This window comes from Rhineura floridana, chromosome 20 (genome assembly GCF_030035675.1).
Source record: "Rhineura floridana isolate rRhiFlo1 chromosome 20, rRhiFlo1.hap2, whole genome shotgun sequence".
NCBI classification, from domain to species: domain Eukaryota; kingdom Metazoa; phylum Chordata; class Lepidosauria; order Squamata; family Rhineuridae; genus Rhineura; species Rhineura floridana.
The window spans coordinates 17,211,630-17,238,225 of record NC_084499.1 but is presented as its reverse complement, the minus strand read 5'-3'; the positions used below and the strand labels follow the sequence as shown (position 1 = coordinate 17,238,225).

General features: G+C 46.5%; 1 protein-coding gene across 6 annotated transcripts in view; it reads right to left on the bottom strand.

The window, feature by feature from the left end:
- PRRC2B (proline rich coiled-coil 2B) overlaps positions 1–26,596 on the bottom strand; it is an 88,221-nt gene that overhangs the window by 37,308 nt on the left and 24,317 nt on the right. For all 6 annotated transcript variants that reach the window (XM_061604405.1, XM_061604406.1, XM_061604407.1 and 3 more), the window contains exons 3-12: positions 12,342–12,509; positions 11,524–11,701; positions 9,462–9,564; positions 7,798–7,870; positions 6,490–6,633; positions 5,145–5,386; positions 4,910–5,031; positions 4,128–4,270; positions 2,488–2,578; positions 745–922 (exon numbers count right to left, since the gene is read on the bottom strand). In XM_061604405.1, the coding sequence (XP_061460389.1) occupies positions 745–922; positions 2,488–2,578; positions 4,128–4,270; positions 4,910–5,031; positions 5,145–5,386; positions 6,490–6,633; positions 7,798–7,870; positions 9,462–9,564; positions 11,524–11,701; positions 12,342–12,456 (1,389 nt within the window). In that variant the 5' untranslated portion in view covers positions 12,457–12,509. The remainder of the gene's footprint in view (positions 1–744; positions 923–2,487; positions 2,579–4,127; positions 4,271–4,909; positions 5,032–5,144; positions 5,387–6,489; positions 6,634–7,797; positions 7,871–9,461; positions 9,565–11,523; positions 11,702–12,341; positions 12,510–26,596) is intronic.

Here is a 26,596-nt window from a genome sequence, read left to right as displayed (position 1 = left end):
TGTGCAGTGTGGTGTAGTGGTTAGGGTGTTGGACTAGGAACTGAGAGAAACCAGGGTTCAAATCCCCCACATGGCCACGAAGCTCACTGGGTGCGACCTTGGGCCACAGTCACTGCCTCTCAGCATAACCTACCCCATAGGGTTGTTGTGAGGGTAAAATGGAGAAGGGGGAAGAACCATGTTTACATTTATTTATTTATTTATTTATTATTTGATTTATATCCTGCCCTTCCTCCCAGCAGGAGCCCAGGGCGGCAAACAAAAGCACTAAAAACACATCGTAAAAACAGACCTTAAAATACACCAAAACAAATCTTTAAAAACATCTTTAAGAAAGGGTTAAAAAACCATAAAAAAAATATTAAAAAGCAATTCCAACACAGACGCAGACTGTTTACATGCCACCTTGTGCTCATTGGTGGGGGAGGTGGGCTATAAATGCATAAGTAAACAAACCACACTTCCATGAAAATGTAACAGGGTAGTATATAACATAAAAACATAATATTGCAATTACCATAAAAAAATTAGTCTGTTAAGAAAACGCAGAAATGTATTGGGTTTTTTATTATGGGAAAAGCATTCGAGCAGGCTGCAAGCACGCACGCAAACGCACCTTGCAGCGTTACAGGTCAGGAAAAGCTTTTAAAGCATTATGCAAAAGCCCATGTTCTTGTCCTTCAGCAGACACTAATCTGAAGCCCCCTATGTGACTAAGCCGGGTGCGAGGCACGCCCACCATACCTGATAGTCCGTAAGGGGAGCCCAGCCGTTCACCTTCCTCGAAGGAGGCAAGATATCAGACGCTTTGCGAATCGGCCGGGACAGGCTGTTCTTTGCTTCGTCTGGGGGGTGCCTGGCATCTGCGCTGTCTGCAGAGCTCAGGGACAGCTGCCGCTGCCTCCTGGGATCCCAGCTGTTCCTGCCGATTAAGGCGCCTCGGATGTTAAAATGGGACCGACTGCGCTTCAATTCAGTTATTTATTATATTTATACCCTGCCTTTCTTTCCATGATTGAAACCCAAGGCGGCTTACATATGGTTCCCAGGGGGTCTCCCATCCGGGCACTGACCAGGCTGGCCCCTGCTTTGCAGGGACCTGGCCTTATGTGCCATCGGACCATAGCCTGAGAGCCTTCAAGACCCCCCCCACACACACACACACCCCATATCAAGGTCACATGGAGGCCCAATGGGACCTCAAGAGGGATGAAGGTGGGCTATTCTCGATGATGATGTTGTTCTGTAAATCTGGGTTGATTTCCTTTTCCGGTTTTGTACATTGATTTAAAAAAAAAAAAAAGGAGTGGAAAACCTTTCCCAAACCTGCCCGTAAAGGGAAAGGTGAGGCAAAGGGAATAACTCAGAGGGCAGAGCATCTGCTTTTCATGCAGAAGGTCCCAGGTTCAATCCCCAGCATCTCAGGGTAGGGCTGGGATTGTCTTGTCTGAAACCCTGGAGAGCTGCTGCCAGTTAGTGCAGACAATCCTGAGCTATACGGATCATTTGTCAGGACTGGTATAAGGGCAGCTTCCTAGGTCCCCATCGCCTGCTGCCTCAGACCCTTTTACCTGGAGACGATGAGGACCGAAGTGGGGACCTACTGTTATCAGGGTGGGGAACCTTATGCAGCAGGGTCAAATGCAGCCCTCGCTGTCCAGCCCTTGAGGTTCGCCCTAGGCCACACTGCCTTGCCCCCTTCATAACCCTCAGTGGTCCTGGCCAGGAGAGGCCCTTGGATGCTTTTGCTTGGCTGGAATGCCCTTGAACTGCGACAATCAAATGCTAGGAGATTCAGGACGAGCAAAAGGCCTTTTTCATGCAGCGCGTAATTAAATTATGAAATTCGCCGCCGCAGGAAGGCCATGATGGCCGTCAACTTGGAAGGCGGACCAGAGAAACTCATGGGAGGGGGCAGCATCAGCCTATTAATGCCTACTAGCCACGATTGCTATGCTCTGCCCGCACAGTCGAAAGCAGTGCACTTCCAAGTGCCACTTGCTGGGAATCACAAGTGGCGAGAGTTGCTGTTGTGCTCAAGTCCTGCTTCCCATTGGGACATCTGCTTGGCCACTGTGAGCACAGAACACTGGCCTGATCCAGGAAGGCTCTTCTTATGTTCGTATAATGCCACTTGCATGCCTGGAGAAGGGTGTGTGTGTGTGTGTGTGTAGAAACCTCTATCTTTCACATGGTTGGAACATAAAGAAAGTTAAGAGTCACCACCGTTGATCTGCCCTTCTTTTCTACCTGGTCCTGCCCACCACTAGCATGCGGCCCCCGGGAAATCACATGCATGGGAATGCGGCCCTTGGGCTGGAAAAGGTTCCCCGCTCCCGTTCTGTTCTACATGCAAAGCAGGACCCACTGAATCCACCTATAGCCTTGTTCATCCACATTAAGGTGTGCTGCGTCCCGAGTCTGTCTTGCTGGAGGAAGGCCAGGTAAGCTGCGGATTCTCCCCCACCTGCCCACCCTCCCCCTTACCATTTTGGCCTTTCGTCCTTGTGAGTGTCCTCCTCCTCCTCATCCTCGCTGAACTTCAGTTTCTCAGAGTAATCGACCTCGTCGTGGATTCCTAAAATGGCAACAATCAATCCATCACTTGTTTGGCCTTCCTTTTTTTCTACTCCCTTCTGTTTTTCCCAGCATTATTGTCTTTTCTAGTGAATCAGGTCTTCTCATTATGTGTCCAAAGTATGATAACCTCAGTTTCATCATTTTAGCTTCTAGTGATAGTTCTGGTTTAATTTGTTCTAACACCCAATTATTTGTCTTTTTTGCGGTCCATGGTATGTGCCACCACATTTCAAATGAGTTGATTTTGCTCTTATCCGCTTTTTTCACTGTCCAACTTTCACATCCATACACAGAGATCAGGAATACCATGGTCTGAATGATCCTGACTTTAGTGTTCAGTGATACATCTTTGCATTTGAGGACCTTTTCTGGTTCTCTCATAGCTGCCCTCCCCAGTCCTAGCCTTCTTCTGATTTCTTGACTATTGTCTCCATTTGGGTTAATGACTGTGCCAAGGTATTGATAATCCTTGACAAGTTCAATGTCCTCGTTGTCAACTTTAAAGTTACATAAATCTTCTGTTGTCATTACTTTAGTCTCTTTGACGTTCAGCTGTAGTCCTGCTTTTGTGCTTTCCTCTTTAACTTTCATCAGCATTCGTTTCAACTCATTAATGGTTTCTGCTAGAAGTATGGTATCGTCTGCATATCTTAAATTATTGATATTTCTCCCTCCAATTTTCACACCTCCTTCATCTTGTACCAACGAGTAGAACAGTGGGTGGTAGGAAAAATCAGAACAAGTCACCCTCTACCATAAGTGAAGCAGCAATAGTCAGCTGCTTCAGATGTCTGGTAAAGACTTACCTTTTAGCCCAGGCTTTCCCCGATCCATAAGATCGGACTCTGATTTATGCATACATATCCCCTGAATTTCTGTGGGGTGGGGTGGTTTGTTTGTTTTTATTTAAATATTTATAAACCACACTTTCATAAAAAATGTCACAGGGCCTAAAATACAGGCTAAAAGGCATTTTAAGATATCAAATGCACCAATCAAAGCTGGCTGGCAAAGCGTCCCAGATTCGAAAGGCCTGTCTGAATAATACAGTCTTTACAAGATGTCTAAAAGCGAAGGACGACGACTCCTGCTGAACCTTTATCAGCAAAAGCGTTCCACAGAAGGGGACCTGCAACGCTAAAGGCTCAGCCCCTGGTTAAAAGCCTGCTGAACCTCAGGGGCGTTGGGACCACCAAAAGTGTCCCATCAGAAGCCTTCAGCTCGACTTAGTTTTATATGTTTTTATATTGTTTTATTGGTTTTAGGTTGCATTTTTATTTTAATGGATGATGTTTTCATGCTGTACACACAGTATACACCCCACAGACACTTTTGAAATATTAAGCGGTTTAGAAATAAATAAATTAAAATAGTGAGCTATCCTACAGGGTGAGCACTGAGGTAGATACAACCCTTTGATTTACTTCCTAGAATCAGAAGGTGCAATGGGATAAAGCATATTTGAGCCCGGGGGGGGGGGGGAGGGAACCCAGAAGCCACGTTGGGGTCTGGCTGTTATGTCCAAGCCGTGCAGCTGAGTCTCTTACCTGCCCAGCCATCGTCTGCATCATTGTCAAGTTCATCCAGCCCCTTCAGGTTCTCTGCATTGATGATGGTGGGTCGGGGAACTCGCTCCCCTTGTGGCCGGGCGGGACGAGCCGGGCGTGAGATCCCGGGGCGATTTTCTTTTCTGCAGAGAGCAAGACAGAAACTCTGCATTTAAAGCACTCTTTTATCCCTTTAAGAGACGTGGCTTCCCCCCAAAGAATCCTGGGAATTGTAGTCTGTTAAGAGTGCTGACCTCACAAAGCAAAGTCTCTCATGCGCTGTGGATTTTTGAGGGGATCGTTACTGAGATCTTTTGACACCATAGGAGGCAATAGTCCTGGCCTTGATAGACAAATAATCAAAGGCAGCTGCTTATATTTCTAACCCAGCCTAGGAATTTCTTTTCTTCAAATCTGGCTCACTGTGTCAAATAAGGTTGGCCATTTAAAGCACATGGCATCCCCCAAAGATGTGGCATTTCTTGCCTATTGTTATCAACACCCTTTGTCAATCTGGTACCCTCCAGATGTGTTGGACTACAACTTCCTATCAGCCCCAGCTACCAAGCCATTTTGGACCACAACTTCCACCAGCCCTGGCCAGGGCGGCCATTTTTGGACCACAACTCCCATCAGCCCCAGCTAGCACAGCCATTTTGGACAACTCCCATCAGCCCCTGCTATCAGCACCAAGGCTGAGCTACTGAAACAGACAAGCCAGTCCTTCTGATAAAATATGCTTGCCTTAACCAAGCTACTGTACTCAGTCGCAACAACCTTACCCATCTTGGTCGCTGCTCTGATATTGTCTGAATGGGATGCGGGGTTCCAGGCGAAACTGCGGGAGGGGGAAGGACCCACGGTCCAGCGCCCCCGGGGTCTCAGATGGCTGGTTTGAACACATCTGGCAGGTGGGGAGAGAGGGAAGCACACAATCAGTTCTGAGCTCCCTCTTCTAGGAATGCCACAACTTCCATTGGCGAGCAAGCAAGAGGCAGAGGGCAAAAGAGGACTCACAAAAGCAGGGAGCATGTCGTGGTAAGTTGGGGGCTGGTACACGTTTGCCATGAACTGCGAAGCCCCTTTGCGGACAGGCTGTGTCGGGCGGACAGCAGGCTCTTTAAGGTCGCTGGCGTTCGCCAAGGAGGGGGCTCCGTCTCCTGCACTAGAGGTCTTGCAGCCCAGCTCGGTCAGGGAGGCGGCCAAAGATGTGGCAGAGGTGATGTTTCTGCCGCCCCCCTCCCTCCAGCTAGTGACATCTGTTGGGGGGGGGGAGAGGACATTAACATTTCAAGCTTTTTTTTTTTTTAAAAAAAGGAAGCAAGTTGTTATTTTTTTTAAGAGGGGAGAAATGGAATAGTTGCATATTTAATTGGTGACCATTTATCAACTTCTGTGCGCTTAGGGGATGTATCGGATCAGATCTGCTGAAGTTAATAGGCAGGGACTAACTCAGATTCATTCATTTCAATCCACACCTCTCCTTTGATATATTAAGACAGCCTTGGCCAACCTGGTGCCCTTTGAGTTGTTTTGGACTACAACTCCCATCTCTGTGCCGGCTGGGGCTGATGGGAATTGTAGTCCAAAACAACCCAGAAGGCACCGGTTTGCGTGAAGAGGTTTGCCTTTTCTTAGTTTTTCTTTTATACCTGGGTTTATTCTAAGCTTTTTTTCCTCCTTCACAAGCAGCCAGCACACCGCCCGCCCCCAAACTACTGAAGTAATTTGTCCCATGATATACTATTAGCAGGGCTTTTTTTGTGTGTGACAGTACTCACCAGCTTGGAGTAATGGCACCCCTTTTTTTGCTGCCTGTGCCAGACATTTTGTCCCTGCATCCGCTGCAGGATCTATTACACAGCAGACTGAGGACCTTACTGTCCTGGCTACATCTGAACGTATTTCATACAGACATCAATTTAGAGTGGACAGATACCAGTATGGACACCCAGAGGGCTTATAGTAACTTAGATGCTTAATTCAAGATGCATGTACGGATGGTTATTGTATCCGTAATATAAACTGATGGCGATTTATTGTGATTTTATTGTTGCATTCATATATTGTTTCCTTTTATTATTATTTCGCATCTTCATTGTCTCAATATTTTTTCATTCTCTCGTTATTATCTTTCCAAGGGAGGACGACAGGGGGAAAAACCAGAACAAACTGGACCCCCCCTTTAGCGCCTCCCCCTGGGTCCTACCACCACCACCACCAGGTCCAGCGGTTGCTAGCCCCTACTGGCTCCTGAAGCTGGCACTAGCCACTGAGGTGTTTGGAAGTCCGTGCAGATTTGAAGCCCAGAAACTGGTCTGCTGCAGTGAGAGGAGGGAACGGCTTCCCGCTGTTTACATACTCTGCGGGCGGAGGCTTGGTCCGGGCCCATACGACGGATCTAAGACGCCCTTTTCTTTGCCAGCCTTGTCCTGCTCGCCAGCTGCTTTCAGCGTTGGAAACTCCTCGGGAGAGAAGGATAACAGTCGGCTTGAGGCCCTTGAACCTGGTCGGGAAAGGCAGAGAGGAGACGGCAGTCAGGCTCCTTTCTCCAAAGCCAGGGAGAGAAAAGGTTAGCAGAACACCAAAACAGCCAGTGGTAGCTAAGAACATAAGATGAGCCCTGCTGGACCAGGCCAAAGGGGGCCCATCTAGTCCAGCATCCTGTTCTCACAGTGGCCAACCAGATGCCCCAATGGGAAACCCACAAGCAGGACCTTAGAGCAAGAGCACTCTCCCCTCCTGTGGCTTCCGGCAACTGGTTTTCAGAAGCATCCTGCCTCCAACTACGGTGGCATCATGGTTAGTAGCCCTGGATAGCAGCCATTGATGGCCTTGCATCAATGCATTTATCAATGCACCATCCATGCATTTGTCTAATACTCTTTTGTCTAATCTTCTTTTAAAGCCATCCAAGTTGGTGGCTATCACTGCCTCTCGTGGAAGCGAATCCCATAGTTTTAAATATGTGCTGTGAGAAGCAGTCATTTTCTTTTGTCTGTCCTGAAACTTCCAACAGTCAGCTTCACAGGATGTCCCTGAGTCCTAGAAAGGGAGAAAAAGTTTTCTCTATCCACTTTCTCCGTTCCGTGCATCATTTTGTACACATCTATCATGTCGCCTCTGACTCGCCTTTTCTGTCGCTTGATCCCCTTGACCATTCTGGTCACCCTTTTCCAACTCTACAGTATCCTTTTTGAGGTGAGGCGACTGGAACTGTACGCAGTATTCCAAATGCAGCTAAGCTGCGTGTGTGAATCCTGGTTGGAAGGTGCTCACTTTTACCCTGGATGTAATTAGGCTGAGACTTTTAAGGAAAGCTCACATTTGTTGTAGGAAACACACACCGGATAGGAAAGATCCCTTGTTCTAGCTAATTCAGGCTGGAGGCATAAAGAGCCATGCTTGCTCTTACATCAGAAGGACACAAGAAAAGATGTCTCCTCTCCCGAAGTGGAGAAAAGAACAAGAGTCAGGAAATGAGGTCAGCAACCCCTAAGAGTATCTTCTAGCACCTGAAGGAAGGCCAACGTAGAGATCAAAGGATGGAGAGAGTATCAGAAGCTTGGAGTTCCCCCCCCCCGCCTACCTTTCCCCATGCAAACTCCTGCTGCGCTGAGTTGCACCCCAACACTTGTAGCAACAAAACACACCACCGTATCTAACTCACCAACTTCTTGTCCGGCTGGCTTTCCATTCAGCTGTGCCCATGACTTTGGCCCACCTGGGACTGAATTTGTATTCTGTCAAAGATGGGGGGTGGGGGATAGGAAAATAAATAAATAAGAATATTAAGGCCTGCTGGATCAAAGACCAAAGAGCCGTCTTGCAGGGCATCTTCACACCATAAGTTTATTCCAAACAGTCATGGATGCTCCCTCCCAAAGAATCCTGGGAAATGTAGTTTGTGAAGGGTGCTGAGAATCATTAGGGGACCCCTCAGTCCAACTCCCATCAGCCAGCATGGGCAGCGGTCAGCGACAATGGGAGCTGCCGGCCAGTAATACCTGGAGGACCGCAGGATTCCTGTCTGTGGTAAGGCCAAGTTTAGCACAGGGGTGGGGAACTGGGACCATGTTCGCACCATGCATTTATTCCACTATTATTCCATTTTAAACCATCATGGTTTCTCCCAAAGAATCCTGGTAAGTGTAGTTAGTGAAGGGCACTGAGAGTTGTTCAGAGACCCTATTCCCCTCATAAAAAGCTACAATTCCCAGAATTCCCTGGGAAGAGGGATTGATTGTTAAATCACTCTGGGAATTGTAGCTCTGTGAGGGGAACAGGCGCCTCCTGACAACTGTCAGTACTCCTCACAAACTACACTTCCCAGGATGCTTTGCGGGAGGGGAGCAGCCATGACTGTTTAAAGCGGAGTAACAATGGAAGAAATATATGGTGTGAATGTGGCCCTAAGTCCAGCATTCCTCTTTCCCAGAGTGGCAAACCAGATGCAGGACACGCAAGGAAAAAACACTCTTTCCCACTGTGGCTCCTCAAACACTTGGTACTCACAGGTAGAGTGCCACTGGACACGGAGGCTCAGTTCCTAACTACTGCAGCTATTGTGAACACAAGAGACCTGCTGGATCAGACCAAAAAGTCCCACTTGTCCAGGAGAAGCCTGTTTCTCACAGTGGCCAACCAGATGCCTACAGGATGCCCACAACAGGGCCAGCACCAGACTTCACCTACGGCAACCAGGCAAGTACTTAAAAATCAGGCTGTACTATCACCTGGATCCCTGCATCAGCCTGTTTGCCCAGTCTCCACTCTTTGTATATTAAAGAGGGCAACTGACCAGCTTAGGGACTAATCCACAGGTAATAACTAAATGGAAATTAAAAGTTCATATAGCCAAAGGGTATCAAGAAAAGACACCTTTCAGTTTGACTTTATTAAATATATAAACGAGGGAGCAAAGGCCTCAAATATACCAGCAAGGTATGCCAGTTTAGGCATCTCTTAATAGCTAGAAGGTTTGATAGTGGAGATCAGCGACTAGTATCTTGGGAACTCCATGCTGCATCCTATGGAGCTGGTGAAGAGAGACAGACTAAACGCTGGCTTTTGTTTTATTTTTACTGACCTTTATTGTAATTCTGAGGATTTCTCTCATGCATTTGCTATTTATGATGCGTAGCCTTGTCTTTTACAATTTTTTTTAAATAACTAAATGGAACTTCCATGTTCAGAGGCAGTATACCTCTGAAGACTAGATGTTGCAGACAAGCAACTGTGGGGGCCTCTGTGCCCCCATGGTGGCTTTCCCAGAGGTACCTGACTGGAATTAGAATGCGGAGGGTGGGGGTGGGCAGTACGACTCTCACTCACCTCCTGACTGATTGACTGTGTCAGCTTCTGTAAACTGGAGACAGATTTCTGCAAATCCTGCTGCGGCAGCGACTCCTGCGGCTGTGCGGCCGTGGCACTGGAACTGAGGGAAGGGAAAGCAAAACATCAGAAAGTTAAGACACTGCACACACTACCTGGGCTGGGCCCTAAAGTCAAGCCGGTTCAGAGGACAGGACCTTAAAATCAAGCTGGTTCAGAGGACGGGACCTTAAAATCAAGCCGTTTCAGAGGACGGGACCTTAAAATCAAGCTGGTTCAGAGGATGGGACCTTAAAATCAAGCTGGTTCAGAGGACGGGACCTTAAAATCAAGCTGGTTCAGAGGACGGGACCTTAAAATCAAGCTGGTTCAGAGGACGGGACCTTAAAATCAAGCTGGTTCAGAGGACGGGACCTTAAACTCAAGCCGGTTCAGAGGATACCTAGAGCGCCATGAACTCTGTCGAATTCTGCAATTAAGCCACAACCTCTGGCCTCTAATCTGCAATACAGGAATATAATTAAGGTTCCAGAGTGTGCTCGGGGGAGGGGCAATCAAGCCTAAGGTTTGCCTACACTCATTCCCATCACAATCAACAAAAATTTACTCTGACAGCCAAACACAGTCAGTGCAAGGTCAGTGACAAGGCGATGATGAGAGTCCTGGTAATCACAATTTTTTTGTCTTGGCTACCAAGGGCAAACCAAATGGTGGAACCAAATTGGCCTACCTTACAGGGCCATCAAAAAGTCGACAAGAAGGTGAAGCATTTGCAACACAACACAATTTGCTAATGTAAGAACAGCCTCATTAAAAAGACAGAATGAGATACACATACAGATTACATAAAGGAAGAATACCTTAAGGCCTGTTTTTAATTTCCAGGTATGAAAATTGGGTGAACCCAATCAATGGCTTGTGAGCATCTGAACCAACAGTCCTGGTAAGCTTAGGAAGTGTACTACCTAATCACCCCCTTAAGAAGCACACATAAAAACCGGTGATATGTATAATAAGCATTAATTATTTCTTTTTTTAAAAAAAGGTGGGGAGGCCTCAACTAATCATTAAGAAACAGGGTAGTATTCCATGTTAGTCCTACTCAGAATAGACGTACTGAAATTAATGGCTAACTTAGGCCTGTTAATTTCAATGGCTCTACTCTGAGTAGGACTTGGATGGATATCACCTGAAATATTCTATGACGGTGGTTCCTCACCCCCAGACCACTTGAAAATTACTGAGGGTCTTTGGTGCGCCACTTGATGATTTCCCTGCCTGTTGCAGCAATTGCAACGCACTATGACAGGTGGCTGCATGGTATTTTCATTGCTTCTTTTTCTTTGTCTGCCTTTTTGTTGGTCTTGAGTCATGTGCCTGTTTCCGAGCTCGATTCAAGGTGCTGGTTTTGACCTATAAAGCCTTACACGGCTTGGGACCACAATACCTGATGGAACGCCTCTCCCAATATGAACCACCCGTATACTACGCTCAAGATCAAAGGCTCTCCTCCAGGTGCCTACTCCAAGGGAAGCTCGGAGGGTGGCAACAAGGGAGAGGGCCTTCTCAGTGGTGGCCCCCAAATTATGGAATGATCTCCCTGACGAGGTGCGTCTGGCACCAACACTGTTATCTTTTTGGCGCCAGGTCAAGACTTTCCTCTTCTCCCAGGCATTTTATCATGTGTTTTAAATTGTTTTTATATTCTTTTAAATTTTTAAATTGTGTTTTAAATTGTTTTTAAAATATGTGTTTTAAATTGTATATTTGTTTTTATGTTTTTGATTGCTGTCACCGCCCAGAGAGCTTCGGCCATGGGGCGGTATACAAGTGCAATAAATAAATAAATACATCTTATATTGTATTCTACGGTATTACAATTTGCATTCCATACAAGAAACGACGGAAGCAATAAAAACACCATCAAAAAAATCAGTTATGAATATTTAACATGGACATGCCACGGGCCACCTGAATGAAGTCCGTAGACCCCACTGGTGGTCCACGAACCACAGGTAGGAGACCCTGCCCCACGAGAAAAGCGTGGGGGAATCCCTCCTACCTCTTTTGCTCTGGCGGGTCCTGCTTGTTTGCCCATCCTGTGCCGTCCTTAGGTACTAAGATGATATTGGGGTCGTTTCCTTTGTTCTCAGACTTCAAACTTGGCAAGTTGGCAGGAGGTGGCATGCGCCGGGCAGTAGCAACTTTCCCAAGACTCTGTAAGCCATGTCTAGGAATAACTGGGAGAATGAAAAAAGGCAGGGACTTACTACCTGGAGAACTGGTCACCACTCACTTGCACTTACAGCTACTAGTGCTGGCCAAGCACATGAACAGCAGCTGCAGTAGTCCTAACAGCCACAGGTACATAGGAAGCTGCCTTATACTGAGTCGGACCATTGCCCCATTTGGCTCAATAATGTCTGCACTAACTGGCAACAGCCCTCTGGGGTTTCATGCAGGGAACATTCCCAGCCCTACCTGTTAGCAGGGACTGAACCAGGGGGGCCTTCTGCATAAAAGGCAAATCCCCTACTACTGAGCTATGCTCCTTCCCTCTAAAAATGAAGAAAAACTCTAGTCCTCATGGTTCTTAAAAAAAAAAAGAGAGAGCAGATTTAAACAGGAAATTGCTTTATACTGAGTCAGGCCATCATGCCATCTAGCTCAGTATAGTCTACGCTCTTCACAGTTTGAGACAAGAGAACGTTCCGAGCCCATATGGGGAGGTGCCAGGGAATGAATCTGGAACCTTCTGCATGCAAAGCAGATGCTCTGCCACTGATCTAGTAACTGATGCGGGCTAATTTGCAAGGCCGCGCTGCTGCACAGAAGATCACCTCCAGCCCACCGCTATCCCGTCCCTCCGTCCCCACGTACCTGTAGTCCTGATAGCTTCTACTGACTTTCCTTTATACTTATCAAACAGGCTGAGAGTCGAGTACTTGCTTTTCCCATCCTTTCCCTTGGTTATTTGCCCCAAACGATCGGACATTGCGATGAAATGTCATCTAGTAAAGAAATCTCTCTGCGCCGCTCTCGATCTGCCTGTGAAAAGGGAGGAACAGCAGCACGTGAAAAACACACACATCGTTGTTTTGTTTCTTTCTTTCTTTTTTTTAAAAAAAGCTTAACTTATTGCTCTAATACAGCCTTCACCAACCTGGTGCCCTCCAGATGTTGTTGGACTACAATTCCCATCAGCCCCGGCCAGCATGGATGGGAGTTATACTCTAACAACATCTGGAGGGCACCAGGTTGGCGAGGGCTGCTCTAATGAAATGAGATTTTAATGTAAGTAACTGGAAATGGCGAGAGTCTAGTGTAATCCCAGCCCCGGCCCATGGGGAGAGAGAGAAAGGTGATGAATGGCAAAGAATGTGGTTTTGGCACAGGGTGGCCATCCCATAATTTGAGGCACATTCAAGGACAGCCCCACAAGAGGCCAATCTACTGGGGGAGGAACACAACATCTGTGCACACCTTAAAGTTACGGTGGAGGAACCGATAACCCTCCAGGTGTTGTTGGGTTGTGGCTGTTGTTTTACTTTTTATTTTCGTTTTGTAAAATTGACGATACACGTATGCTAACATAAATCGCCTTCCCTCTCCTGCCCGCAGAGATAACAAGAAAAGAAACTACAAAACAAGCTACAGCTCCTGTTGTTGTCGTTATATGCCTTCAAGTCAATTATGACTTATGGCAACCCTATGAATCAGTGACCTCCAGTAGCATCTGTCGTGAACCACCCTGTTCAGATCTTGTAAGTTCAGCTGTGTGGCTTCCATTATAGAATCAATCCATCGCTTGTTTGGCCTTCCTCTTTTTCTACTGTTTTTCCCAGCATTATGGTCTTTTCTAGTGAATCATGTCTTCTCATTACGTGTCCAAAGTATGATAACCTCAGTTTCATCATTTTAGCTTCTAGTGATAGTTCTAGCTTAATTTGTTCCAACACCCAATTATTTGTCTTTTTTGAAGTCAATTCATCCTAATTCACCTCTCCATGAAGATCCATGTCAAGTGGGAGCTGAGGATTCATAATAATAATAATAAATTTTATTTTTAAGTCGCCTATCTGGCCGCGGCAACGGCCACTCTAGGCGACGTACATAAAAAGATAAAAGGATAAAAATACAACATTTAACCAGAACAACAATCGATGAAAATCTAAAACCGCCCATCTATACAGCTAACCCTAGTCCACCCCAGCAATCTTGTATGCCTGCCTGAATAGCCAGGTCTTTAAGGCTTGGCGGAAGCCTACCAGGGAGGGGGCATGGCGAAGATCATAAGGCAGGGAGTTCCAGACGGTGGGGGGCCACAATTGAAAATGCCCTCTCTCTGGTCCGCACCAGCCTAGCTGTTTTAACTGGTGGGACCGAGAGAAGGTCTTGCATGGCTGATCTTGTCAGGTGGCATATTTGTTGATGTTGGAGGCGCTCCTTCAGATAAACTGGTCCGAAACCGTAAAGGTTAAGTTAAGTTCATTTCTGGTCCACTGAATGAACCTGCATCATGATCCCAGAGAACCATCCCCAGTTCTTGCTTGCCTTGCCGCCTTAGCAGATAATCCAAACCCAAGATCCGCTGGGATGAGCGAGTTAGGATCTGGCTTGCCAAGGCCAGTGTATAACTGATAAAAAGGGGACGTTTCAGGGGCGGAACGGGGCAGGAAAAGACTTACACCTAATCCAAACCTCTTCCAGCTCAGCCATGGGACCTGGCAAACTTAGGGAATTTACACCGGCAAAAAGGGTGGTGTAAACCAAACTGTATTTTAAAGGTTTACTTTCCTTCTGCAGGCTCTGGGCCAGCTCAGCTGAGAGTAAGCTTGCTAATAATGAATGGAATCTGGAACAAGGTAACCTTACGCTGGCATACTTAAGCCAGTGCAAATTCCGCTGTCTTCCTATAGTTAGGATTGCTCTGCCAATCTATTTTGTTAAGTTTTTCTGATAAAGGCACTCGCCGTATTAAATTAAACCCTTCTCATGTTGACCTTCCCTCATCAGACTTCCAGTTCTGTGCTATTACTTGCATAGCAGCTGCTCCAGGTTTTGCTGGACTCAAACTGCCTTCAGCCTCAGCCTGCATGGGCACGGGTCAGGGATAAGAGCTGTGGTACATCATCAACTCTGGAGCACGGAGTTCTAGACAAGGATAGCCTGCCTTCTGTTGTCTATGCTTTGGTAACCTTTAGACTAGATTACTGCCATGTGTTATATGTGGGGCTGCCTTTGAAGACAGTTCGGAAACTGCAGCTAGCGCAGAAATCTGTGCCCAGACTGTTGACATTGGAGGTAGGGCGTTTGATCATATAGCACTGATCCTGGCCTGACTGAATTGGCTGCTGATTAGTTTCCAGGCTCAATTCAAAGTGCTGGTTTGGACCTATAAAGCCTTATGAAGTTCAGGACTCCAACAGCTTAGCGACCACCTCTCCCCCCACCCCCGGATGAACCTACCCAGCCCCTGCATTCATCGTCTGAGCCCCTTCTTCAAATGCCTGCTACCAGGGAGGATGGCAACATGAGAATGGGACTTTTCAGTTATGGCTCCCTGACCGTAGAATCCTTCTCCCCAGAGAACATAAGAAGAGCCTTCTGTATCAGGCCAGCAGTCCACTTAATCCAGCATCCTGTTCACACGGTGGCCAACCAGATGCCCTGATGGGAAGCCCGCAAGGAGGACCTGAGCGCAATGGCACTCTCCCCCAGCTGCGATTCCTAGCAACTGATACTCAGAGGAATACACCCTCCGACAGGTTCCCAGTAACTGGTATTCAGAAGCATACTTTTCTGACCCTTGAGGCAGATCATAGCCACTGTGGTTACTTGCCACTGGTGGCCTTATCGTCCATTAATTTGTCAAATCCTCTTTTAACGCCACCAAGTTGCCTTCTATCAGAGTGGATTACGTAGCTTAACTATGCACTGCGTGAAGAAGTAATTTCTTTTGTCTGGCCTGTTTCTTCCCACATTCAGATTCATTGGGTGTCTGCAAGTTCTAGTGTCACGAGAGAGGGACAGAAACTTCTCTCTATCCACTTTCTCCATGTCATGCATAATTGTACACACTTCCATCGTGCCACCTCTTAACTTGCCTCTTCTCTAAACCAAAAAAGGCCCCAAAGCTGCAACCTTTCCTCCTGCGGGGAGTCCCTCCATGCGCCTGGCGCTCATTATCAACTTTCAGGCAATCAAGCAAAGATGTGTCTGGTCATCCAGGCATTTGGCTCTTAGTTTGGGTTATATGTTACCTTAGCCTATATTGGTGTTCCTCTTTGGGGGGTGGGGATTTGTCCTTTGTATGTTATTGCAAGGTGAGCGCTTGTTGCCAACGATGTTGTTAAATCTTTTTGACGTATTTTAAATTTTGTATTATTAAGTATGCTTAAGTGTAAGTAGCTTTGAGACTTTTTATGTAGTAAGAGACAAATAAAAGCAAATAATAACAATAAACAGCAGCAATAGTAGCTGCAACAGCCAACTTAGTGCCCTCCAGATGTTGCTGAACGACATTTCATTTCCCTCTGAACCCACTTTGCAGCACAAGCAATCACCCTGTAAGCAAATTTTTAAAAAGGAGATCCAGGACCAACAGAAAAATCTAGGGCTTAGGGGCCCTGAGTGACCCACTAACAACACCGTTATTCTGAAGGGTCTTCAGGCGAGGGATTGTCCACCTTTATTCCAGTCCCAGAATTTAAGAACATAGGAAGAGTCGTGCAGCTGGAAGAGGCCAAAGCCCCACCTGATCCAGCATCCTGTTCTCACAGTGGCCAAAGCCCCCTAAGAACCTAGGAATCCAGACAGACTGCCTCTGGACCTGGAGGTTCCACAAGAACATCAGAAGAGTCCTGTAGCTGGATCAGGCCACTGGCCTATCTAGTCCAGCATCCTGTTCTCACAGGGGCCAGCCAGATGCTCCAACAGAAAGTCCGCAAGCAGGATCTGACCAACAGCACTTGTGATTCCTAGCAACTGTGGCATACTACCTCCGACCGACAGGGGAGGCGGAATTTAGAAATGTTTTGGAGCAGAATTCCACACACACGAGAAGAGAGCAGTTTATGTCAATGCCTAAGTTACCAAAAAAAAAAAAAAAAAAGCATTGAGCTTTATTAAAAACAGCCAAAATTTCAGAAGGTAAACATGTTTTCATCCTGTGGGTTCTCTTTAAACAGCCTCTGTGTATAAGCAAACGATTCCACTAGAGTTGCTTGCTTCTCAGGTTCATTAAGTTGCCCGGCTATGGCTCCAAGCCATTGGGAATTAATAAGGTTTAGTAACCATGACTGGCTCTCGGGAAAGGAAAGAAAAAAGAGAGAGAAAAACACAGATGGATAAGCAAGGAAAAATACTTATTTTTGAGACACCAAACGGCACCTTGATCAAACCAGATGCCTCTACAACAGGCATCTGGACATGCATTGCTTGATCAGACCCAAGCCTAGTAAACAAAGCAGCTTTCCCCAACCTGGTGCCCTCCAGGTGCTTGGGAACTACAAATCTCCTCAGTCCCACTCAGTATGGCCAACAGCCAGGGATGATGGGAACGGTAGTAAAGCAACAGCCGGCGAATATCAGGCTGTGTCCCTGTTTGTTTATTTTTAATGCTAGTATTTCTTAACCACTCTTTAACAAAAGATACTAGGGCAGAGGACAGCTAAATTCAACCAAAGACATCCTTCCAGCTATGCGAAGTACAGAGCGGGGGAGTGTCTGAACCTGATGCTTCATCTTACATGCAAACACGGCCATATTTATTTATTTTATTAGATTTATATTCCGCCCTTCCTCCCAGGAGGAACCCAGGGTGACAAACAAAAGCACTACAAACACTTCAAAACATCATTAAAAACAGAGTTTAAAATATATTAAGACATCTTTAAAAACATATTTTTTAAAAAAAGCTTTAAAACATCTTAAAAAGCAATTCCGACATAGATGTGGACTGGGATAAGGTCTCTACTTAAAAGGCTTGTTGAAAGAGGAAGGTTTTCAGCAGGCGCCAAAAAGACAACAGAGATGGATAAATGGTTCATTCAAGTCAGGCGTAAGGAACCTTTTTCAAGGGCCACATTCCCTTCCGGACAACCTTCTTAGGGCCACATGCCTGTTGTTGGTGCAGCCAGAGACCAATACAGGCCAAGTAACGAATGAAAATTTTGCCTTTGCACAACAGACTACCGTACTTTCTATACACACACACACCCCTCTCTATCCTCCATCAATGCAAGCGAGAAGCATTATCTGCATTCAAGGACAAATTCTGGCTTGGCCAAAAAAGACACAGGGTGCAAAGCAGAGCCAGTGAGGTGTGTGGTCTGGGGAGAGTTCTGAGGGCCAGACAGAGTTGCCTGGAGGGCCGCATTCAGCCCCTGGCATTGTCCAACTCTGACCTGAGTGATGCAAAGAGCGAGGACCAACACCTCACAGGCCAACAAGAACATGAAGACTTTCCCTAGCTCTGAAAATTTTAATCAGAAAGCATTATTAACGCAAGTTAAGACCTGAACAATTGGCATATTTGTGCATCCACCCCCACAACTGTCGTAACATCACTGCTTTTTGCAGAATAAATTCTCGTCATCCATTAGGTTTGGGTTGCGGCATTTGTCGGGCACCTCTGGGGCCTGTGGAGAGCAACACAAGAAGTGATATGCTTGACCTGCTTGGCAATTTAATTGTGTCAACGCAACTGCATACACACACACACACCAGGAAAACAGTGACTCATCAGCCTGCACCAGCTCTTAAGTGCTCTCACTGACTACACAATTCCCCAGATCCTTGTGGGGGGCGGCATTTGTGGGGCCAGGTGTCAGCTGGTTAACAGAGGAGGGAAAGGAGGGGAAAGCCAGAAAAATGGACCAGGCAGTCTGGAGCTGGCAAAGTAAAATCCTAGCGACAAACCCTGCCTCACGATCCCAGCTCGCATCGTTCAGAGGAAACGATGGAAGCGGGGAATAAACAACTGCAGCAGCTCGAGAAGGGATGTGCAGAGGAGAAAGCTGCCATCAAGAAGGCTTCTCAAGACCGGGCAAGCTAGGTTCTTTCCTGTCTTATTTATTTATTTATTTATTTGACTGACTGAAATATTTTATCATCCAGACTTTCACAGAAGTACATCAAGGCAGTAAAAGATTATAATAAAAAAAAAAAAATCAGTGCAAGCACCTCTAAAAACCTCACTGCATCACTGACAGGTTAAAAAGTCCAACCAAAATCATATTGCAGAGGCCTGTCTAAGCAATGCCGTTTTCAGAATAAACGGCGGCAGGGGCGGTTCCTGTCAAAGCTCTACTGGCAGGGAGTTCCACAGGGCAGGGCCTGCCATAGCAAAGGCTCGGTCCTTAACACAGACCGACTGAAACTCAGGGGCATGGGGAGCCACCAGAAGTGCCCCATCAGAAGATCTCAGTGATCGAGGTGGAGCATAAAGGACGGCATAGGTATAAACCAGACTTTCTCAACCTTCGGGTCTCCAGATGTTCAGCCCCAGCCAGCACAGCCAATGGTGAGGAGTGATGGGAACTGTAATCCAGCAACATCTGGGGACCCAAAAGTTGGGAGAGGTTGGTTATGAACCATACTGTGCATGAGGCTCCATTACTCCCTTTCACAACTCACCTGTCACAAGCAGATAAACAAACCTGGAAGGGAACAGCTTAACTTAATAAAATAACTAAAAATAAAACATAGCAGTAACTAAACTGTGGCCCTCCAGATGGCCAGATGGCAATCCCTGACCACCAGCCATGCTGGCTAGGGCTGATGAGTTCTTGGGAGTCCAACATCAACCAGCAACAACAGCCAGTCTGTGTTGGAACTGGTTTTTTTAAACATTTTTAAAGATGTTTTGCTTTTGAGATTTTTTTAAAGTTTTTTTAAAAGATGTTTTAAAGTCTTTTGTTTTCAAGATGTTTTAAGGTGCTTTCAGTGCTTTGTTGCTTGCTTGCCGCCCCAGGCAATTTTTAGGAGGATATAAATTTAATAATAATCATAACCATAATAATAATTAAGATTGATATTGACCAGCAGAGGTTGTAATAGCTGAGATGGGGGTGTCAAAAAGTTTACTTGTATTTTTGCATAGGAGTGTTTATTTATTGTGCTTGTCATTAACTGATATGTTTTCATGGACAGAATTTGTTTTGTGATGACTTTAAATGTCCATGTAATCAAATTCAGTTATTTGTTAGATTATTGTATTTTGAAATTGTTTAGTATTGGATTGTTATTGATTTAGTGATTTGCACTTTTGTTCTGCCACCAGCCGCTGTGAGTATATTATATATGGAAAAGCAGCATACAAATTTACATCATCAATATTATCAAGAGGACCACATGTAGTTGTTGACCAGGCTGTGGTCTGAAAGCACATAAGGCCAGCTCCCTGCTAAAGCTAAGCAGGCTCAGGTCTGGTCAGTGCCTGGATGGGAGACTGCCTTGGGAACGATATGTAAAGCAGCCTTGGGTTTTTATCATGAAAAGAAAGGTGGGGTATAAATGTAATAAATAAACAACAACAACATTTATTGCCTGCCTTTCACCCAAAGGTCCCAGGGCAGGTCATAATATTTGAAAATAAGTCATTAAAAACAGAAAAAACAACCTAAAATCACATCACACAAAAAATAGCATGGGCCCTACAAAATACACATCTAAGGTGCCAAAGGCCAGGGTAAAAAGATGCATCTTCAGAATTTGCCAAAAACTGTACAGTGAGATTGTCAGACGCATCTCAGTGGGGAGGGAATTCCACAACTTAGGTTGTGTGGCGGCCCCCTCTTGGCCCTGAGCTTCTGAGGGGAAGAGAACTACGAAGAGGGCTCTCTGGTGATCTCAACACCCGAGGGTGTCTGTAGGGAAGGAGGCAGTCTTTCATATATTTGAGACCTAAGTTGTTTAGGGCTTTAAACACTAATGTGAGCACTTTAAATTGGGCCAGGAAATGAACTGACGACCAATGGAGCTGTTTTAAAACAGGGGTTATATGAGTTCTAAAGGGAACGTCAAGAGAGCAATTGAAGTTTCCGAGTCGTCTTCAAGGGCAGCCCCACGTACAGCACATTGCAATAATCCCAGATGGAGGATGGAGCACTGTGGCAAAGTCATCTCTGTCCAAAAGGGGCCAAAGGTGGTGAACCAGCCGGAGGTGGAAAAAGGCACTCCTAGCCTCCAGTGACAATATTGGATGCAGGAGTACCCCCAAGCTGTGGACCTCCAGGGCAGAGGAACCCCCTCTAGAACAGGCCATCTTCCCACCTCCCGGACATAAGAACTCTGGACAGGTAACATCTCTGTCTTTACAGGATTCAGCCTCAATTTACTGGCCCACATCCAGCCCATCGCCACCTCCAAGCACCAATACATCACTTCAACTGCCTAAGATTAGCTTAGGATTGCGTTGGGACCTACGGTCAAGGTTTGTTTTACCCTAAGGAATCACAATCACTGGTCAGCCTTTAACCATGGTTTGTTGCTGGCTTACCAATGATGGTTTGTTAGGGTAAAACAAACCATGGCCCAGGCTCAGACGTAATGCTCAGCTATCCTCTTTGTGGTTAGTTTACCCACTTGCGCCATGGTAAGAGCTGAGAGAGGGGAGGAGCAATCAGGCCATGTTACCAGCACAGAGCTCACGCACAGGACAGGTTATTAAGGCAAGAACCTTGGCTTCTTGTTACATGCGAATGCAGTCATGATATCTAAACCTGTGGTCAATGCTAACTATGATTTATTGGAACAAGGCCATTTCAAACCATGGTTGATGACCCCAACTTGCTTTAATAAACCATATAGTTAACACTCATTATAATTTCAGGTTTGGACATAATGAGAAGCCATAGTTAGTAGAAAAATGGCACAGAAAGCTTCCAAACTCTTCCTTGTGGTTGGCAAAACATTGGATAAACCAGGCATTGGGTAAAGCAGGCCCATCAGCGGCCAAAATGCCTTGAGGATAATTTATGAGGGGCACAGCCATCCAAATGAAATTAGGCCCTGGGATCTTCTGCAGGCAAAGCATGTTGTCTACCACTGATCTAGAGACAGGGGGCCACAAGGGATTGGAATCACTATGGAGTACCCAGAAAATAACTACAACCTAACAAGGTAATTCAACTGTATTAAATATTAACTTTTTTTTTTTAAGGGCTTGATTCTTGGTGCCTTTGCCATTGTTGGCCAAAACACTAGAAAGCTTTTAAAAAGCAGATTCAGGTCTACGTGAGCAACTGAACAGAATACTGCCAGCATGCATTTTTATACATTCATATGAGCTAGAAACTTAACTTTAAAAAATGTAATCTGGAAATTCAAGGAAGGGACCTAAAATACCCCCTGGGGGAGGGCAGATTTCCATAACTCCCCACAGACCTGTGGAATGAAAGAAAGAAATGGCTTCAAGTAGATCAAATAGAGTCTACCTGGGGGAACAACATTTGGAAATCATAGGATGTATGGTTCTTTCTTCCCCTGAAGGCTACTGATGTACAACAGATGATGTGAACAGGTGGGCGGAGGAAAAAAACTTCTGTGGGCTGATTTGTGAGGTGGCAATTAGAACACACACACACTGTGAGCATCAACAGTCTGCAACAAAATTCTAACCCGGCAGTTCAAAACTAATGGCACCCTGCCAATCTCATCCAAACAGCTTGCCAAGACAGAGAAGCAAACATGCTTAAAACAGTGGCCCAGTGGAACACAGGAAGATGCCTTATACTAGGTCAGACTGTTGGACCATCCAGCCCAGTACTGTTCGCTCTGACTGGCAGCAGCTCTCTCTAGGGAAACAGTGGGAAACCTCTGGGCCCAACTGGGCCCAACAGGGGGTCCTATTAATTGGAGAAACAGGAGAATCTGGGACTCTCTGCATGTAAAGCATGTACTCTTCCACCGAGCTGTATGAGGATATATGCACAGCAGTAGTGAACGGCATCTGGAGGGCAAGGCGCCCCTTGCCTCTATCATACAACCAGTGATTTCCCCCCCCCCCAAGTCCCAGTCTGGCCAGGCACTCAAGAAGGATACTGTGACCATAGGAAGTTGCCTTATAACAAGTCAGACCATCAGTCCATCAAGCTCAGTAATGTGCACACTGACTGGCAGCAGCTGCCTCGCCAGGATTTCAGCCAGGGGTCTCTCCCAGCCCTACCTGGAGATGCCGGGGACTGAACTTGGGAACTTCTGCATGCAAGGCGGATGCTTTATCACTGAGCCATGGAATTTCGATGGTGCTGAAAGATGGCAAGAGGCTCAACAAGAACTAACAGAGATGCACTCCTCTTGTCTTATTCCCAGGGTACATCAAGGTTGTCCGCATTCCAAAACCTGGCCTAAATGGATCCAGACCAGAGCTTGGAAAAGTTACTTTTTTGAACTACAACTCCCATCAGCCCCAGCCAGCATGGCCACTGGATTGGGCTGATGGGAGTTGTAGTTCAAAAAAGTAACTTTTCCAAGCTCTGATCCAGACCATATATCTAGAAATACCTGGCGCTAAGGGGTACACTCACTCCACACACTCTAGCGCCTTGCCTGAGAACAGGATGTTGGGAGACTGCCTGAAAATTATCCAATGCAGTGAGTCCGAAGGGGAGCTTTCTCTTTTCGACGGCAGTCAAGCTACTGCCTGTTTTATCATAATTTTTATTTATTAGATTTATTTGTCGCTTCTTGCCCGGAAGAGTCTCAAAGTGACTTACAAGGTAAAAACAGAAATCACAAGAAACACCAGAACCGAATATATGCTCAAGAGTAAAACAGGACGCTACAATGCTCGTCCATAAATACATGCAGGAGACGTATAAATCCAACCCACCCAGCTAAAAGGATGAGCATGAAAAAATGGAGACTATGGACGTAACTGATTACCCTCCAAATTAAGGACCAAAGACCTGAGGAAAAAAAAATTAAAGTCTGTGCCTGGCACCTAAAAAGCAGACAGTGATGGCACCAGGAATGCCTCCGTGGGAACAGGATTCTGCAAGCAGGGAGCCACCACTGAAAAGGCCTGTTCTCATGTCACCATCCTCTGCACCTCCCTCAGAGAGGGCAGGCAAACATGCTTGGAGCCATGCCTTCCTGCAAGAAGGCTCAGGACCACAATTCCTCAAGGAACGCCTCTCCCCGTACAAATCAGCCAAGACCCTGCCATCTTCATCAGAGATCCTTCTCCGTGTGCCCCACCCGAGGGAGGTGCAGAGGGTGACCATATAAGAACAGGCCTTTTTGGCGGTGCCCTCGATACGTGGAATGCTCTCCCAGGGGAGACACTCCTGGCTCCATCCTCTTCAGCATTTAGGCAGCCGGTTTTTTGTTCACTCAGCCATTTGGTAGTTAACTTGCCTCCGACGGTGATGCCACTCTTTTAGCAGGGTGGGGAGAACTTGTCCTTGATCAATATGCTACTGGGTGCACATCTGATGCATTCAGTGTTTTAATTTTTTCTTGTTTTAAATGGTTTTTATTTGTGGCATTTTAGCTTGTTAGTCACTCTTTTTCTTTTGTATAAAGCGACTGACAAACGTAATAAATAATAAAGCGATGTTGAGGATGGTAATTCACCACTCCCGGCTACCCACTAGACCAGTCCATCGCTGCAGCTTGTATAAGCCAGCACCAGCAGAGGACAGAGGACACGTATGGTCAGCCTTACCCCTCCAGAAATTCTGTCCACGCTCTCAGGCTGCACAAATTTAAAAACAGCCAACAAAAGTGAGCAAACAAGTGCCACAGGGATCATCTCTCGGCTCTGCCCTAACCACACCACCTAAGCTGGTAGGAATACAAGTAACTTTATCCACAAATTGGGTTGCAAACTGGTCGCAACAGGCAATCAAGTGGTGTCCTCCTCTCCCAACTCAAGGACTAAGACAAAACAGCCCTCTGACCGCTTGGAAAAGCTTCACCGTACGACTCTGGGTGGACGCAATGGTGACGGAAGAGTGAGATTTCTTCACCATCGTCACTGCCAAAACAGAAGCTCCAAGATGAGTTCTGGCCCATGGTCTTTCGAATATGCTGGGAGTCTTCCGCGACCGTCACTTTGACCTGGATTTCCCTGGCCCTTAAGATTGGGCCCTGTTTTGCATGTTTATGAATCTTTGGGATTTCTGTTCTATTCGCTTTTAGATGCTTTTATGTGTTTAGCTTTAGGTGGTTTCAGTGTTTGAATGATCGACTGTTTTGTTTTTCAGACTGTACATCGCTGAGGGGTTGAACTGAAATATTAAGCGGTATATAAATGCTTTAAAACAAATAAATAAAAAGTACTCTAATCATCACCCCTGTCGTTTCATTTACGCTCACTTCTGGGACCACCATAGATCCAGCTCAACGCTGCTAGCAGCGAGAGGACGTTTAGAAGCAAACCATGTCAAAGCCTGGGCCACAAGAATGTTTGAAGACAGCCCTGCTGGATCAGACCAAAGGCTTTATCGTTTCCCCCAGAGTGGCCAATCAGGTGTCTGTGGGAAGCCCACAAGGGCAAGAGGGCAATGGCCCTCTTCTGTTGCTGGTCCTCAGCAACTAGCAGTCAGAGGTATCCTTACCAGAATATAGGAAGAGCCATCGGGATCAGGCCAGGTGTTGCTGAACTACAACTCACATCAGCCCCAGCAAGAGTGGCCAAGGATGATGGGAGCTGTAGTTCAGCACCATCTGGAGGGCCAAAGGTTCCCCCCACTTGCATCAGGTTTACACAATTGCAGGAGAGGCTTTTAAGACAGCACAATACTCCCATCTCTTACCTGCACTCATTGAGCCCCACTGCCAGTGGCAACTTCAAATTTAATATTACAGATCAATCGAAGCCAAACCCACTTTGTGGGTAGTGAGAGGCGAAGGTAAGGGCGTGCAGCTCAGTGACCCAAAAGACAAGCCGATGTGGCTAAAACCTAACAAGGCAGGAAAACAGGACATCCGCCCTGCACGCACCACACTCAGTCCCTCCCCAGTGCTATCCATGCATAGGGGGAAAGGCATGTCTGCAAATGGGCAGCTTGCCAAACACAGGTTGGTTTGGGACACACACGTGGCCTTCCAGCTGTGGCTTTGGACTCCAAGGTCCCATCAGCCCCTGCCAGCGTGAGGCAATGGTCAGGGACAATTCAACAACATCAGGAGGGCCACAGGCAGGGCTGTGGAGTCGGTACGTCAAACCTTCGACTCCGACTCCTCTATTTTTCTACTGTCTGACTCCGACTCCACCCAAAATTGCTTCCAACTCCACAGCCCTGGAAAGGGCTGTAAATGTCTTTTTAAATTGGAAGCTCTCCTAGGAGCATTTTTATCGCTGCCTGAATATGCGCTGATCTTGGCATCACAGCATTTGTCTTCATCTGGGTCCTGTGTCATACACTGACACACAAAATGTTTTCATCTTGAGTTATGGTGAAATGCTCAACTACAGCTGACTTCATGGGAAGCTTCTTTGATATTTTGAATTTATATTTTAAAAAATTTGTCAATCAAAATTTATTTTGAAGCCAGAGTCGGTACATTTCTACCAACTCCGACTCCACCCAAAATTGCTTCCGACTCCAACTCCACAGCCCTGGCCACAGGTTCCCGGCTGTAGATGCTTTCCTGCTGGATCAGTCCATCAAATTCAGCAGCCAGCAGTGTCTATCAGCAGTCATCCAGATGCTCCCAAGAAGTCCATCTGTGGCCAACGTGCCACACACCAGATGTCACTGGACTACGACTCCCATCGTCCACATTGGCTGGGGCTAATGGAAGTCAGAGTTCAACCTCATCTGGAGGGCACCATGTTGACTACCCATGCGCTAATCTGGCTAATGATCCAGCCGTCTCCTTGTGGCCATGCCAGAGGAGGAAGAGGAAGGCAAGAGTGTTCAAGGCCAAGGCTCGCTGGGGCTCATCCTAATCATGCTAAACCAGGCTGAGGAACCTCCAGCCTGCAGGCTTTGTTAGGCCTGACATGGGTCCCAATTTGGCCCTCGAGGCCATTTAAGACAAGGCCGTTTAAGACGTGGCTGCCAATCCACAATCAGGAGCTCCTAACTGTGCATTGGCAAGGGAGACTGATTCTCTCTGCCAATCAGCTGACTGACAGCGAGAGCAAGTCAGCTGGGGAACTCCATAGCTCCGGTCAA